This window comes from Tachysurus vachellii, chromosome 13, assembly GCF_030014155.1.
Source record: "Tachysurus vachellii isolate PV-2020 chromosome 13, HZAU_Pvac_v1, whole genome shotgun sequence".
In the NCBI taxonomy this organism is placed as follows: Eukaryota; Metazoa; Chordata; class Actinopteri; order Siluriformes; family Bagridae; genus Tachysurus; species Tachysurus vachellii.
In genome coordinates this window covers 5,275,978-5,292,384 of record NC_083472.1, presented here as the reverse complement: position 1 = coordinate 5,292,384, position 16,407 = coordinate 5,275,978, and the positions used below count along the sequence as shown (strand labels likewise).

General features: G+C 39.7%; 2 protein-coding genes across 4 annotated transcripts in view; one reads left to right on the top strand and one right to left on the bottom strand.

Moving 5' to 3' along the window:
• Window positions 1-1,395: 1,395 nt before the first annotated feature.
• ccdc135 (coiled-coil domain containing 135) lies at window positions 1,396-11,394 on the top strand. Its single transcript, XM_060885347.1, has 17 exons — window positions 1,396-1,621; window positions 2,759-2,933; window positions 3,166-3,291; window positions 3,720-3,914; window positions 4,027-4,185; window positions 4,562-4,777; window positions 4,965-5,069; window positions 5,755-5,827; window positions 5,950-6,078; window positions 6,267-6,395; window positions 7,248-7,456; window positions 7,643-7,843; window positions 8,128-8,238; window positions 8,366-8,476; window positions 8,745-8,939; window positions 9,913-10,052; window positions 10,764-11,394. The coding sequence occupies exons 1-17, from the start codon at window positions 1,473-1,475 to the stop codon at window positions 10,846-10,848; spliced, it is 2,508 nt and encodes an 835-aa protein (XP_060741330.1). The 5' UTR covers window positions 1,396-1,472; the 3' UTR covers window positions 10,849-11,394.
• Window positions 11,395-12,426: 1,032 nt separating this feature from the next.
• The window catches only part of ckap5 (cytoskeleton associated protein 5), a 29,771-nt gene continuing 25,790 nt past the window's right edge, over window positions 12,427-16,407 (bottom strand). For all 3 annotated transcript variants that reach the window (XM_060884729.1, XM_060884727.1, XM_060884728.1), the window contains 8 exons: window positions 16,091-16,278; window positions 15,831-15,906; window positions 15,535-15,723; window positions 15,092-15,229; window positions 14,028-14,111; window positions 13,607-13,766; window positions 13,111-13,256; window positions 12,427-12,818 (listed from right to left, as the gene is read on the bottom strand). In XM_060884729.1, the coding sequence (XP_060740712.1) occupies window positions 12,585-12,818; window positions 13,111-13,256; window positions 13,607-13,766; window positions 14,028-14,111; window positions 15,092-15,229; window positions 15,535-15,723; window positions 15,831-15,906; window positions 16,091-16,278 (1,215 nt within the window). In that variant the 3' untranslated portion in view covers window positions 12,427-12,584. The remainder of the gene's footprint in view (window positions 12,819-13,110; window positions 13,257-13,606; window positions 13,767-14,027; window positions 14,112-15,091; window positions 15,230-15,534; window positions 15,724-15,830; window positions 15,907-16,090; window positions 16,279-16,407) is intronic.

The following is a 16,407-nucleotide window of genomic DNA, read 5'->3' as shown; positions in this document are numbered from 1 at the left end:
CAGTCTGTTTGTTTTGGAGTTATTGAAGTTATTGGAGTTATACTCTGGTTAAAGCAAGCAAACATGTAGGTCATGTATCATAGCTCAAATATTAAATGGATCACATGGACTTTATACAAGGGTATAAAGAAAAATATATATATATATATATATATATATATATATATATATATATATATATATATAATATACAGGATAGATAGCAGTTATTTACATTTGAAATTTTTATAATGGTACTGAAACGAACAAATTAATTTATTAAATCATTAAATTTCCTTATTTATTTATTTTATTTATTTTATTTTATTTTATTTTATTTTTTGAACAGCTATTTCTTTCTAAAACCAACAATATTTGCTATAAATGTTCCAAAATAGCCAAAACGCCTACGGTTTATTGATCCTGAGAGGCCTTGTACTGTACAGTCAATAATTTACAATATGAGATGTTTTGATTTTTAACTGAGAATATAGCAAAAGCAAGATACTATAATGGTACAACACATTTTTCTGCTCTAATGCAAAAAAAAAAGAACAAAAAAAAAAAAAAAAAAAATCCATGAAAATGATACTGTGTCTAAATAAAACTATGCAAACACAATTATAGATAAGAAATCCATTAAATGTACTTTTTAGGAAAAAGTGCAATGTTGTAATTGTTGGAAAAAGTGCAAAGATTTGTTTTTTTATTATTTGAAATTTTTCTTTTTGTGTAAATCATTATGGTTGTGTTGGGATTTAAAATAAAGATTTTATCAAACAAACAAACAAACAAACAAACAGACACACAGATAGACAGACAAACAGACAGATAGATAGACAGACAGAGAGACAGACAGACACACAGATAGACAGACAGATAGATAGATAGATAGATAGATAGATAGATAGATAGATAGATAGATAGATAAGACACAGACACAGACACAGACAGACAGACAGATAGATAGATAAATAGATAGATAGATAGATACATAGATAGATAGATAGATAGATAGATAGATAGATAGATAGATAGATAGATAAATAGATAGATAGATAGGACACAGACACACACACACACACACACAGACAGACAGACAGACAGACAGACAGACAGACAGACAGATAGATAGCTAGCTAGATAGATAGATAGATAGATAGATAGATAGATAGATAGATAGATAGATAGATAGATAGATAGATAGATAGATAGGACACAGACACAGACACACACACACACACACACACACACACACACACACACACACACACAGAGAGAGAGAGACAGACAGACAGACAGATAGACAGATAGATAGATAGATAGATAGATAGATAGATAGCTAGATAGATAGATAGATAAATCCCGGAAGTGTTAAATGGACCTGACGTCATTAGCATGCGCCGGTAACCAAGGTAACCGAAAAGCGCCGGTGATACAGGGGAAAGTTAACTTAATAACATTAAGTTAAAATTTCTAATATAGTTTATACGATGCTGTGTGAAGTTGAGCCTGATATGGAAGAAGCCCAACTGAAAAAGGATGTGATGGAGAAGGAGGCAGAGGATGAAGGATTGGAGGAGTTAGAAAAACTCGAACAGACACCAAGCAAAGAGCAAATCAATCTCCAGGCTTCCCATCTGTGAGTTTACTAAAGTTCACTGGTGTTTGTTCTTCTGTGCTCAGCATTACATTGGGCCATTATCATGGTTACGCCATGTGGTGAGCACAAACACCACAGCTGTTTACATTATAATCATTAACTGCAATGACAGAAACATAACAAACAGCAGCTTTGACATGTTCTGATCGTGTGGTAATGTAGGACAAAACTCATGAGGTCCTGAATTCCAGCACTGGAATGTATATTTGTACACGAATTAACGTGGCTGGGACTTTAAAACAGTCTGAGACAGTGAACCTACTATATTGTCCTTGACACACTTGTTTACTTAAAGACCAGTGGCCATCTGGTGGGTTGTTGGGGTACTGCAGATGTTGCAAATATTTACTGTACAATAATATCACAAAGTGTATATGTTGTGCAAAAAAAAAATTTAAGACAGCTGCATTTTGAATAATAGTTTTTGAACAATGAGTCAGAATCGGAATCGGAATCAGAATCGGGTTTATAGGGTCACCGTGTACAGGACTTTAAAGGTCTTGGTGTGTTCTGGCATATTAGTTGAGTAGAAGCATAAATATAAGAAAGAAAGGTTATAAAAAATAATGTGTAATACAGCAATATTTCACCTATTTTTTCCATCAATGTGGTCACCTGCTCTTAGTGCTCTTCACTATCAGACTTCATCTACCAGCAGGGAAGGATGAAGGCTGATTCTTTTGAGACACGTGAAGCCGACTAAGCTTTTTTTTTTTTTTAAATCTGCTGCTCGTGCTGAATCACAGAGGGGTGTAATTCAGAGGAAATCTGCTCTTCTCCTCATACTTGAGCTCAAAGACCCTCCCACCCAGAGAGACACAACCAGTTTTGCTCCCTTGTCCACAGATCGAATTTGTATATCTCCTTTCAAATGGTTTACGGTTATGCCACTAACCAGCACCCTGTAAACTTATACCCTTTACATACAAACTGTACGTTTAACAGTCCGTTAAACCGAATGCACTAGAGTATGAATTTATCCTACGTAAGCACCAGTGTAGCTAAAATGAATGCAATGCTTTTAGGCAAACCGAGCCAAGTTGATGCTGATGTTGAAGTTTATTAACTGCTATTATGCAGAAATCCCAGCAATCCAAACTGACTCCGTTCTTACAGATCAGAGCAGAAGGCTGAAATGGACCCATATGAATGTCCTGCCTCATACAGTGAGAACTCGGTTCAAGAGAAGCTGTTGGTGTCCATGGCGGAAAACCTTCACGCTCAGTACTCCTATCTGTACCCTGATCGCAAACCGCTGCTGCTCTGCCCAGTCAATGAGTTAGGAGTGCAGGTGCAGTATTTCCACACCATGAGCTGTCTTTAGCTTCCCAACACAGACACTAGTCACTGTTTTCTGTACTGGTAAATTACCACACACATTTCTTTCCTTATTATTTGTCTACTATTATTAAGATGAATATATCGTACTATATACATTTGTACACACATGCATTTCAATGGTGCTCTTAGGACCAAGTAGGACTGTTTCTAACTTTGTTTCTTTGCTTGTTTTGCTACAACAGAAGTTTGTGAGCACCACACTGCGGCGGACGCTGATGCCGTACCGCGAGCTGTATGACTGGCAGGGCTGTGCTAGTTTCGTCTCTGACTTTTTAACTTTGGAGCTGCTGGATTGTCCAACTGAAGTGGTGAGAGATACCTGTGCTGTTAAACGGTTTAGATCGGTTTAGATCTAACCAGCTTCGGTGGATTATAAGCCTTTATTATCACCACATATACATTACAGCACACTGGAATTCTTTTCTTTGCAAATCTCAACTGAGGAGGTTGGGGTCAGAGCACAGGGGCAGCTATGATGCAGCGCCTCTGCAGCAGGGAGAGTTAAGGGCCTTGCTCAGTTGCCCAACAGTGGCAGCTTGGCAGTGATGGGGCTTGAACCCCAACCTTCTGATCAACAACCCAGAGCCTTAACTACTTAAGCCAACACTATCTCCCTGTGGCCTTAAAGTGTGATCATAAAGTCTGCATCTTTTTTACAGAGACAAATTGCTATTACATTGCAGTGCAACTCAGAATCAATTGTAATGTGTTTCTTCTGATTGTGTGATTTGTTTAGCCAAAACGGCTCTGCTCTCCTGCGTGGGTGGTGCGGACTCGAAGAGGTACGTGTTTTGATTTCTCCACCTTGCTCTGCAGCATGTTGCTTGGCGCAGGCTACAACGCTTACTGTGTCAGCGGCTACGCTGTCAAAGAGATGTGCCTACTCGATCTGAGCCATCAGGAATGTCCATTACTCAGACCTCAGGACACGGTGAGTGATCAAGCTGCTGCTTCAAGGCGGTATGTATATAACTGATGCAGTTACACTGTATTTATTCCAGAAAAATAGCTCAAGTGACATTTGTCATGGTTTGTGTGTATAGGATGAAGGGAAGTCACCCGAACAGAAGGAGGAACTGAAGTACAAGGTTAAACCTGCACGAGAACTGAAAAGTACCTTCGAGCAGCGTCAGGAGGACAAAAAACAGCAGAAACTTCAAGCATTGTTCCTTCAACAGCAGGAGGCCGCAAGATTAAAGGAGGTTCGACTTACTGATTATGACCCATGCATGCTTGTGTGTCGTGTATGAGATGTCGTGTCGTGTATTAATAACAGATAAGATGAAAACAAAGACCATCACAATGTGCAATGGAGTTTTAGTCTTTACCCTTTTAAGGCCACAGAAATCTCTACACATTTACAAAGTGCTTGACTCAAGCTGTTTATGCTTGAGTTTTAAATTTCTTTATAATATTGCAAAAAAAAGTTTGCTAGTTTATAGTTAATACTTTTCTTTCATGTACTGTGAAAGTCCTAGCTGTACTGGAACTCAGACCTCACCAATGAAATACTTTGACATGACTTTGGCTTGTATGCTGTAGTAGATTTGATGGATTTTACGTTTTCCTTTCTGACAGGAGCAGGAGCGTCCTAAAGATCCTCTGTGGGGTCTCCGGATTCACAGCTGGGTTCTGGTTCTAGCAGGCAAACGTGACATATCAGAGAACTTCTTTATCGACCCGCTCTCGGGCCAGAGGTTTCCAACATCTAGCTCGAGTTTCCTTGGCATCGAGAGCGTCTGGAACCACGAGAACTACTGGGTCAACATGCAGGACTGCCGCTTGGGCTGTAAGGTCAGTATGTGTGGATTTCTGAGCGGATGCCAGTGTTAAATGCTGGCGTTAAAAAGGGAGTAAGCTTAGATTTATTTGGTTTAACTGAAAAGTTATAGACTATTAAAAGCTTTTTTTCACCTCATATTTATGTTTGGTCGTCTGGATCTGGTAAAACAGTGCTAGATATTTTTGCCTTGTTTTCCAGGAGATGACATTTGACCTGCAGGATGTGCTGAAGTGGGAGTACATGCTGTGTGGCCCCAGTAGCAGCTCACTACTCGATGCTACAGGAGAAGAGGAGCAGAACGATGTAAGTAAAATTAATATATGTATTAATAATTTCATTAGTGGGGCACGGTGGCTTAGTGGTTAGCACGTTCACCTCACACCTCCAGGGTCGGGGTTTGATTCCCGCCTCCACTTTGTGTGTGTGGAGTTTGCATGTTCTCCCCGTGCCTCGGGGGTTTCCTCCGGGTACTCTGGTTTCCTCCCCCGGTCCAAAGACATGCATGGTAGGTTGATTGGCATCTCTGGAAAATTATCCCTAGTGTGTGATTGCGTGAGTGAATGAGAGTGTGTGTGTGCCCTGCGATGGGTTGGCACTCCGTCCAGGGTGTATCCTGCCTTGATGCCCAATGACGCCTGAGATAGGTACAGGCTCCCCATGACCCGAGGTAGCTCGGATAAGCGGTAGAAGATGAATGAATGAATGAATGAATGAATGAATAATTTAATTACATTTCATTTATATACCTAAAAGCTCATTTAATTCTGCTCTGTGTTCATATGTGAATTAAATATAGAAAATATCTCTAAAAAAACATTCCTTCCTTTTACCTAACTTTTTTTTTATGTTGCTCACAGGATCCTTTTCTTGTGAGTTTGTCTTAAACAGTTCCAAATAAGTCTCTATGTTTTAAATGGCCTTTTATTTTTTTTAATAGACCCGTAACCTTTTTTTTCTGATAAAAAAGACGATGTGTTTATTTCTGAAGGAGGAGACAGAAGAGAATAAGCTTTTTGAGATGCCTGGGTCTTGGGTTTCACAAATCCACATCTCTGAAGAAGGTAATTTTGTCATGTGCATAACCTTTAATAACCTCAGTACACGAGTGAGGACAGTGCTATAGAACATGGTGTTTTGTGTCTTGGCCTCTGTGACCTTTGGTGTCTACTGTTTGCATTGGTAGATATGGAAGGTCGTTTCCCTGGTGGGTCGAAGGTTATCCGTTACAGGAAGGCCACGCTGGAGAGCTTTTCCCCTTATCTCCAGAAAGATGGATTAGTCACAAGACTCACTACTTATGATGACCTGGAATGTAAGTTTATAAAATAGGTTACATTCTTAATGATAGTAAAATGGACACAAATCAGCTGAAGTGTGTATTCAGTCTCTGAGTGACATTATACTTGATGCTCTTCTTCAGTTATTGGTCAGTCAACCTGCTTTGCTTTGCTTTGCTTAGCTTAGCTTAGTTTATTTCTCTCTTTTTTGTGCACTGTGAAGGCACTCAGATCGACACAGTGAAGGAGTGGTATGAAAACCGAGACGATGAGCTCCAGGAGAGGGAACTGAAGAAAGCCACCAACGTCACTACAGAGCGATTCGCACCAGGAAGGCGCTTCTGTGTAAAAAGTAAATTCTTTATGTTTGGTATTATGTTTGTATATAAAACAGAAGGAGTTAGACGCTGAAGCTACATGATGAAAAGTCTCCCTCTGTTTAGCAGTTAAGACTAGACTTAGTTCATTGTTTTAATAATCAATAAGAAACTAAAAATAGAGGAAACAAATAGGGAGTTAATAAAGAGGAAGATCTGATTACGCCGTCAGATCTGATTCAGGTATGTCGTCTGTCCATCCATCCAATCATCAGTCCATCCATCTGTCCATTCAATCATCTACCCATCCATCCATCCATCCATCCATCCATCCATCTATCCATTCATCCATCTATCCATCCAGCTATCAGTCCATGCATCCATCCATCCTTCCATCCATCCATCCATCCATCGGTCCGTCCGTCCATCCAATCATCTACCCATCCATTTGTTCCGTCCATCCATCCATCCATCCATCCATCCATCCAATCATCTACCCATCCGCTCATCCATCCATTCATCCATACATTCACCAATCCTTCCAATCATCTTCCTATCAGACCATCCACCCATCCATCCATTAGTCCATTCAACCATCCATCTACGTATTCATCATCCATCCTTTCAGCTGTTCAACCATCTGTCCACCGATTCAGACATATATATATATATTTACATGTGTATATTTTATTATGAATTTAAATAGGTAAAGCTTAAATGTGAACCAATGAATATGGATCTAGACACATTTTAACATATATTAATTTCTATATATATATATATGAGACAGAAATCTCAAAATCTTTTGAACCAAACATAAAGCCAAAGATAGAAATCTCATTAAATTACAAACCCAAACACTGACTGAGATTCTCGGCTGTTTGCAGCTCACAGGTACGTGACTCTGGTCCCTGAAACAGAGCGTCTCATGGAGTTCTACAGTAAAGCACGAGACGATAACTTGCTTAGTCGAGTTGAGACGCCGATGGAAATGACCGAGACGTTTCAGGGCCGTCCTGATTTCCTCTACCACCGACATGTTATTTATGAACCTGTCAAGCTGGCTCCAGAAACTGGAGCTCAGCGAGCCATTCAGGTTATAATAAAACACACACCTTTCACCTACTAAACAATACCCAAAAATAAGTTTTTTTGTGGTATAATAGTCACATTAACATAACAATTGCAAACAACTACCCACTTTTTGCTCTTATATATCACAGGAACTAAGTCAGTAATGTTTGTGTGTGTGTGTGTTTGTGTGTGTGTGTGTTCTAAGCAGAAGGTTGTGGTGAAATTCCACAGAGATCGATCCAAACCAGCTTGCAAGGATGTGGCTGAAATAGTATTCAAGATTTCACAGAATCGAATTGAGGTTACATACCAACTAGAGGATGACAGAATAATCCCAAATTTTGACATCTTCGTAAAACCTCTTAATCATGACGACTCTTTCTCAGACAAGATGGTCTCTAGCTTTCAGGTTTGGTTGCAACACAAACATTTCACTGCCTAGTGGTCATTTCATTACTGACAACACAGACCCAACAACAACAATCTGTTTGGTGCTTGGTGTCAGTGTTTAAATAAGGAACAGAGAAGTTGTATAATAAATACAATTCTCATCGAAACCGAGTACATCAGCTTGCCGTAGAGATAAAGACGGCCTAGACGGTTAGAAGTCTTTTGTCTAGTAGCTAAAATCGATGATTTATTAATTGAATCGCTTGAATCAGTTTCTTCCTCTTCTTCTCTGTGTATCTGCAGGTGGACCCGCATGCGAAACCCTTTCCAAAACATTACATGTACCAGACCCTCATGGCACTGATGGAGGAGGAGGAGAACATCTTATTCAGTATCAAGAACTCTGAGAAAGAAGTAATAATTCTCCAGATGTTTTTATTAATCAGAATCAAAATACCTCTATTTGTATCTGTTTACTGGATCAGCGGTCTATGAATTTGATGCGTTTGTGTGTGTGTGTGTGTGTGTGTGTGTGTGTGAGGTGAGGGATATCCTTGAGGTTAGAGACCAGGAGGAGAACGGCATTCTGTTTAAGATCTCCAGTTACGACATGGCCAGGAACGAGAAAGCACGCTTGCATGTGGAAAAGATGGTGAGGCATATTTTCAAGAGCCTGTTAACAAATGTATATATATTTATATATATATATATATATATATCGATTCACTCAGTTTCATAGTTCTGTCTAATTTCACTGAATAACACTTGCAGTGCTTGGAGCATAAATTCCTAAAATGTTTTAATGACAGAAACATTTTAGATTCATTGAATAAAAAATTACTTCTGCTCCCATACAACATTCTACGCATTACTGCTAAATAATAACTAACCTGTCAATAATTGTCTTGTTTTTCCATTAGAAAAACCTGGCCCGAGAGAAACAACTGAAGGAAGAATTCGAGGAAGTGGACATCTTGGCTCCAAACCTGGCTCAGCTTGGAGACCCGGAGAGCTTGACCAAGCAGCTCGCACTGCAGATCCATTCAGACTGCCTCAACAGCTTAAAGCAGAGACTCATAGACAGGGCCAACCTCATTCAGGCTCGATTTGAAAAGGTGACACTGAAATGTTTAGAGTGTCTGTGTTTTTTTTTGGCATCCAGGATAAACTGGAATGATTAGAATTGTGTTAATGAAGCTGGACCTGTTAAGAACTAAAAGAACATAATACAGTCAGATCATCATAGTGCAAATGTCTCGGTTTAGAACAGTGAGACACGCAGACCACACATCCGTCACTCTGACTGACTGGCACACAGGCCACACCCCTTTAACTGAGACTGACGAGCACAGAGGCCACACCCCTTTTGATTGACAGACACAGGGGCCATGCTTCTTTCACTAAAGCTCCAACCTGCTTTTAGAAGCTCTCAATTTGCTCAATATCGACATCTACGACATGTCGGACTACTGATCGGAAGGTTGCGAGTTTGAATCCCAAACAAGAAGTTTGACAAGTTTTTTAAATGAATGTACACCATATCACACTGAAGTAGGAAATGGTAGCTCATTGATTAAGGCATATGACTACTGATAACCAGAGATGGGGGACTCGAGTCATATGACTTGACTCGAGTCAGACTTAAGTCGCAAATTTGAGACTCGAGAATTGCTTGACAAATATTAAAAAAAGACTCGACTTGACTTTGACTTGACATTCAAGACTTGAGACTTGACTCAGACTTGAGTTAAATGATTCAGAGATGGGGGACTCGACTTGACTCGAGTCAGACTTAAGTCGCAAATTTGAGACTTGAGAATTGCTTGACAAATATTAAAAAAAAGACTCGACTTGTCTTTGACTTGACATTCATGACTTGAGACTTACTTGTGACTTGCACATGTGTGACTTACTCCCACCTCTGCTAACTGAGCAAGGCCCATAACCCTGAATTGTTTAGTTGTTTAAAATAAGATTTATGCCGAATAAAAAATTTAAGCCGTCCTGAATAAATTCGTCTGCCAAATGCCACAAATGTAAAGCTGATTTGTTTGTTCATTCTGTGTGTGTGTGTGTGTGTGTGTGTAGGAGACTAAGGAGCTCATGCGGAAACAGCAGTGGTACCAAAAGAACCAGTTCAAGTTGACAAAACAGGACGAGGAAGCGTATTTAACCTTCTGCTCCGAAGCCATGTTCAGGATCAACACTCTGAAGCTGCGCCTCAGACGGTACACACTGCAGCTTCACCTCATTCACACTCACCTCATCCTAATCTAGGACTTTTTTTTTTTTAATGAATTCAGTTATTAAGGTGAATTATTATTTTTACCACAGTGCTACAGAATTCCTCATTCTGATTGGTCAGTAACTGTTTAATTTTCTCTAACAGAATCTCAGTCCAGATGTTGACAAATCTCAGTTTTACATTAATGCGCTTATTCGAATACATTATCGTTTCTATAGTAACCTACAGTAGTACATCGTTATAATATAAGTTAAGGCTTGTGATAAATAATGATTTAAATCGGGTTAAACAAAGAAAGATCTTCAATATTGCTACAGTTTCTGTCAGGAGACGTTTAGTTCACTTTTAGGGAAGAAGTCTCTGGTGTCAGTGCTTCGTAAGCCTTTAGAACGTAAGTGATAAAATATTTGAGGACAGTAAACGTTAAATGTAACAGTAAAATGGCTAAAAAGCATGAGGAGGTGCTTATTCATACTCATCATCATTGCAAATAATCATCAGCAAATTGCTGTGGTACAAACAAGATAAAACCCTCGCAGTCTTAGGATGTGGGGGTTCAGTTACCATGGTTACTGATGCTATAGGGACTAAAATTGAACAATTTGTAAACACACGAAAAAATAGACACACGATACAGATATTTCTTCTGTAGAAATGGCTGAGAGATCAATCTTTTGTTTTTTGCCTCTTTTAGTCACAAGGACAGAGCACCACAGAAGTATCAGGAACTGGACATGATGCTGAGAAAAGATCCCAGACTGATGCAGTACCTGGACTGACCGTTACACGGACACAAATCATAAGTTTGGTGTACGCTCCACGTAAACTACCCCCATTCACCCAAGTATTCACCTCCATTTTTCCAGCAGGTTGTTGGTTAGCCTTATAGCACCATCTAGTGTCTGGATAGCTACAATACATTAAAAAAATGTTTTCCCCCTTTGCATCTAAACACGTTTTGTTCAGACTGGTCTTCTTGGCAATCTAACCAAGAAACTCCTAGGGCTTGTTTCTCTCTTTCTTTCATGCATAATCAACGCCTGACGTTCATTCGTGATCTACGGCTGATACCTGTAAATAACATAACTGTAAAGGGTGAACCAAATGTCTGATTACATTGTGCCTGTGCCCCATCTGTTGTTAACATAATGGCTTGTCTGTAAAGCAAATCAACTGATCAATACACATGATGGTCCTTCTGTCCTGTCCATTTTAAGTTCACCAGTAGGTCCTAACTGTCTATTGCTTGAAGGCCATTTGTTACCAGGTATAAAGTCTGGTCACACATTCAGTACCTTTGGGTTAAGTTCCAGAAGACACATGATATGATACACAAGCATCTTCAATAAACACTTTTCCCTTGAACTTGGTCCAGCTTACTTTTCTTTTACGTATTAGAAGCATTCTAGTACTTTGGCGACCCACCCAACGGCCGCGCGGCCAAATTCAAGGAAAATTGAATAATCGCTTAGTTTCACGTATTTAATAAAGTCCATCAGCAACCCGGACCATTTGAGTTGTCTCTCAGTCTGCAGAGGAAGCTTCAGCTGAAAACTGGAATAAACTGTACATGCAGTGTAATAAATAAATAAATAAATAAATCTAATCTAAAATAAATAAACAAAGCGAGTTTAAACAATTAAATAAACACCAATGATTTTTGCAGAAGCTATCCATAAATGAACAGAAGGCATGTTAAAGTTTGTTACATTATATTAAAAAAAATCTTTATTGCCATTTTCACTATAGATTATACACTTAAACTCAATAGCAACAAACACTACTCGAATGAAATACAAAAACGATGCGTCAGAACTACCAACATTCTGCTCTCAAGTGCAAGATGTTGGAAATATTATTAACCAAAAATGGAGTTAATTAATTATTAATTAAACAGGGCTTAGCAATGCAACCTATTTACAGAAAGAAAGAAAAAAAACATCAAGTACTTCATGCCATGCTCCTTAAATTACTTAAGAAAACAATGTAAATCCTTCAAGCGCCTCAGTGACAGAAAAAGCAACCATGGCAAACGTTAGATGGGCAGAGGAACCCAGAGGAGACCTGGAGAGGAGGACATTTTTGTGTAAAATGCCTTTAAAAAAAAAAAAAAAAAAAGAGGACACGAGAGGATGTCTGGAAATCTCCAGGTAACACATATTACAGCACTTTTGCACATCTAGTGTAATTCCTAAACATAACACAGAAAAGCCTGGAGTGGTTACGACCGTCAGTATATACAAAAAAAAAAACAAAAACCCTCAAACAATTGTGCACAATACTAAACAAGCGAAAAAAAAAAAAGTTTACTTCATATTATACAATGAGACAAACCTGTGGATTTGTTATTTTTTCCCCCCCTGTTTTCAATATGTTAATCTATACATAAACCAGACCTGGGGGAAAAAAACCCACCGAGCTGAGAGCAGTGGTGAGAAAGACTAGCGCGACTTAACGGAGGTTAGCAGTTAACTAGCTGTAGTTCACTAGGTGCAGGAGTGGGAGGAGCTTGTCTTTACTGGCGGTTACTCTTGATGCGCTCGAGCCTCTTTTTGAGGTCATCGAGGTTGGAGGCGGGCGAGGAGGCTCGGCCCGGGCTGTGCGAGCGCGACTGCTCTTGCTGCAGCTGTGACTCTCGTGTCTCCTTCAGCTGAGACAGCTTACTGTGAAGCATGTCGGTGGAGGAGGCCAGGGGAGGCCTGGACAGCAGGGAGGACAAGGGACGCTCATCTTCCTGCTGCTGCTGTTGCTGAGGATGAGACAAAGATCAGAAATTTTAGAGGCTATTTCTAATACAGCAAGATCTTTTTTTTTTTACCTTAATACAATTTTGTTCCCCAATAAATCTTATTTGAAATAAGAAGAATTAATATACAGTTTATCCTTTATTCTGTGTGAATCGTTATTTATACTGCGAATTGTTTTGTATTTATTTGTCATGCATTTATTAAAAAAAATATTATGGTCTTGTATTCATTTCTTGTTCTGTGGTGTAAAAGCCCCAAATATGGTTATATTTGATAATAACATGTGGTTCAAACCTTCGAGTTCTCGAGGCCGTGTCGTTGCCGGAGGATCTTCAGTCTCTCGTAGTAAACAGCGGGTTTCAGATCTTCCCCGTTACTGCTGACTGACATGGAGCTGTGGTTGGAGGGGTACGCAGAATCCACACTGTGCTGAGGAATCACTGGATCAAGACATATCAAGAGATCAAGAGTGAATAAATGATTTCATGTATCATATGTACATTAACGGTGATCACTGCTGGATTTCACATGTCCAGTGTCTTGAATATTCTCTACAATATTATAGCTGTTTTTTTCCACCTGCATTTTCTTCCCATTCACCAGTGTAGTTTAAGATTCTCCTTGATTTGATTAAAACATTAAATAAATAGAGAAGCCTGTATTGGGCACTGGACATGTGGACAGGCCACGGGCACAAGGAGTAACAGCCAATATGAACACAACAGGTACATCTGTAACACCATCAGTGATTGTGTGCGAAAATGTATTTATTTATTTATTTATTTTTTACCTGAAGAACTCTGCAGACGGCTTTTCCCCTCCCTCTCTGACTCGATCATACGGAGACCGCGCTCAACGTAGCTCTGGAAAAACTGAGACGTGTTCTTCAGGAAGGGCTCCAAGTCAGCGTCTGAATACTTCTGCTTATATTCATAAAGCTCTGTCAAGCCCTGAGAGAGAGAGAGAGAGAGAGAGAGAGAGAGAGAAAGTGAGAGCAAGAGAGCGTACAGGAGTTAGCAAGAAAGTGAGAGCGCGAGAGAGAGATAGAAAGCGAGAGTGAGAGAGCAAGAGAGAGAATGAGAGCAAGCGAGAGAGAGAGAGAGCGAGAGAGAGAAAGAGAGATTACTGATACTTGATGGTAAACATCTACTCCTTGTAGATTCCTTTTCACTCCACATGTAGAACGCGAGTGTACCTAGACAAGCTCTCACCTCTTTAGTGTTCTCCTTGGAGCCAATCTTTTTGAAGATCTCTGACAGAATGTCGCTCACTTTTGCTTTGATCACTTTATCATCCTGTTAGTAGTAAAGTTGAGAGAGTTATATTTCACATTATAGAAATTACATGCTGACTTTAATTATGTAGAAAACCCTGGCGGTTTTTATTTCTGGAGTAATGATCTCAACCTGGCGGAGATTAAATTGTTAGTATGGCTGAAACGGTTCCTTGATTAACTCGGATAAAAAAAAAAAAACATTGAAAAAAAGCTTCCTTTAGTCCATTTACTGTAACTACACACAGAGCACTGTGTTTCCCCGTGTACCATTATTACTGACGCACAACTCACTAATCTCTGGACAATGAAAAACAGAGGAGCGGCGAATAAAGAAAAAAACAACAACACAAAGTTTGTACTGTAGACACAAATTTTGTGGACACAAATTGAAGTACAAAGAAAACTCCGCAAAGTATATTTTCTGTAAGACTGAACTGGCCTACCACAACAGTACATGTTTGATACTTTAACATTAACATTTAACACTCAAGTCCACTGAGCGGAGTCGACACGAGCTAACGTCAGCGTTCACATTTAGCCTAAATCATTATGATTATTAGTTGAAATAAAGGCCTGTAAAAATGTATGTTGGTTGTGGTTATATGTGACTATTTAAGACTGTAATTCAATACGGTGGCTAGAAATGTACTTAAATTAGCTATGTTTTGTGAAAGCCTGACCACGATGTCCCTTGAAAAGAGACACACAGCCGCAAATAATGTGGCAATTAAATGCACTAAAGGGGTTTATTCCGTTTAATTGCCACACGTACATTTTTATAAAAAGTAAACAAATAAGTTGTTCGTTTTAATAGACCCGTCTTATTTTCTCTTGCATATTCAGTATTCCTCTTTTAAAAAAAAGAAAAGAAAAAGTAATTCTTATCCGATTACTCAACGGAATAATCGATAGAATACTCGATTACTAAAATAATCCATAGCTGCAGCCCTAATTGATGGTTTAAGAAATGCAAAGGGATTCGTGTATTTGGTGACGTACGGATCGCAAGGCCATTTTCTCAGAGTTCTGGTCAGACTTGAGACTTGAGAAATTTCCCGAATGCTTCACCACCCGCCTCAGATGAGCCTCCAGTTCGGACTCGTTACGGTTCTCGATCATGGACAGATGGTCCAGGATCTGTGGAAACACAGCGAGCATTACATTATTTCCTATTGCTACTGAGAAACATTTTGTAAGCTTTAAAGCTAGCTAAAGCTTGTTTTTGAGCCTAAAGCATTTCCCTGTTAGGCTCCTAGATCTTATGATAAAAAAACAGTACATGTATATTCCAGGCTCTCCCTTTAAGAGGCTTGATGCAGTTTGTCCTGGACAAATGAGGTCCATTAGAAACATCCTGTTTTCATTTGCTTCAGGCCTTGATCACTACTTCTTGCTGTTCTTACTAAAAATAATGGACATTTCCAAAGGCTCTGTGTTTGTACCTTGGCCCCGGTGAGCTTGCAGAGTGTGTGCAGTAAGGTTTTAAGAGTGCGATGTGGCACGTCGCTCTTCAGCTGCTTTAGCTTCTCTTTCGGGAAAACCTTCATGAAGTTATGGACATCCAGCAAGATGCGGTCCAGGTTAATACTGTTAATGGTCTCAGGCAGGAAGCGGATCATTCTCCACAGACACTGCAGATACGCGAGACGCGGTAAACAGCAAGGCATACACACACACACACACCCAGGACTGCTATAGGATTTGTTTTCACAATCGTTTGCCTGCAGCAAATCTTTACCTTCATGACGAGCTCGGAGAACATGGGAGACCCGGCGGTGGTGATCAGGCTGTCCTGCAGTAGCACCAGCAGAGCACTGCCAAACATAAACAGCATCATCATTCATGTTTAACTGTTGAGGAAAACTGTTAAAAAATAAAATCCATCAAGACTTTTTTATTCCATGTACATCGATAACCAGCCAAATCGAATCAACACTTTCTGACCAATCAGAACAATGTATTCGAAAGGGTTTTTATAACGTTACTAACGTTGCTCACCTTAGGATGTTGGTTTGATCAGATTTCTCCAGCACTCGCACCACCAGCAGGTTGACGGACCGGATGAGCTGCTGGCCATCTTCGATGTCCTCCACTCGTGAGTCCAGCATCAGTGTGATCAGACCATGCATCAGATCCTTCAGCACACCCATAGACGCCTCCCGCGCCAGACTCTCCATAGAGAACAACTACAGACACGTTCACTTGTTAAATAACTGGTGTATAACACCGTATATATGCTTTCATTTTTGGTAGCCACACAGTCTTATCTGTGTTGTACCAGGCACAACAGCACCATCAGCAGACGAGGTGGATTA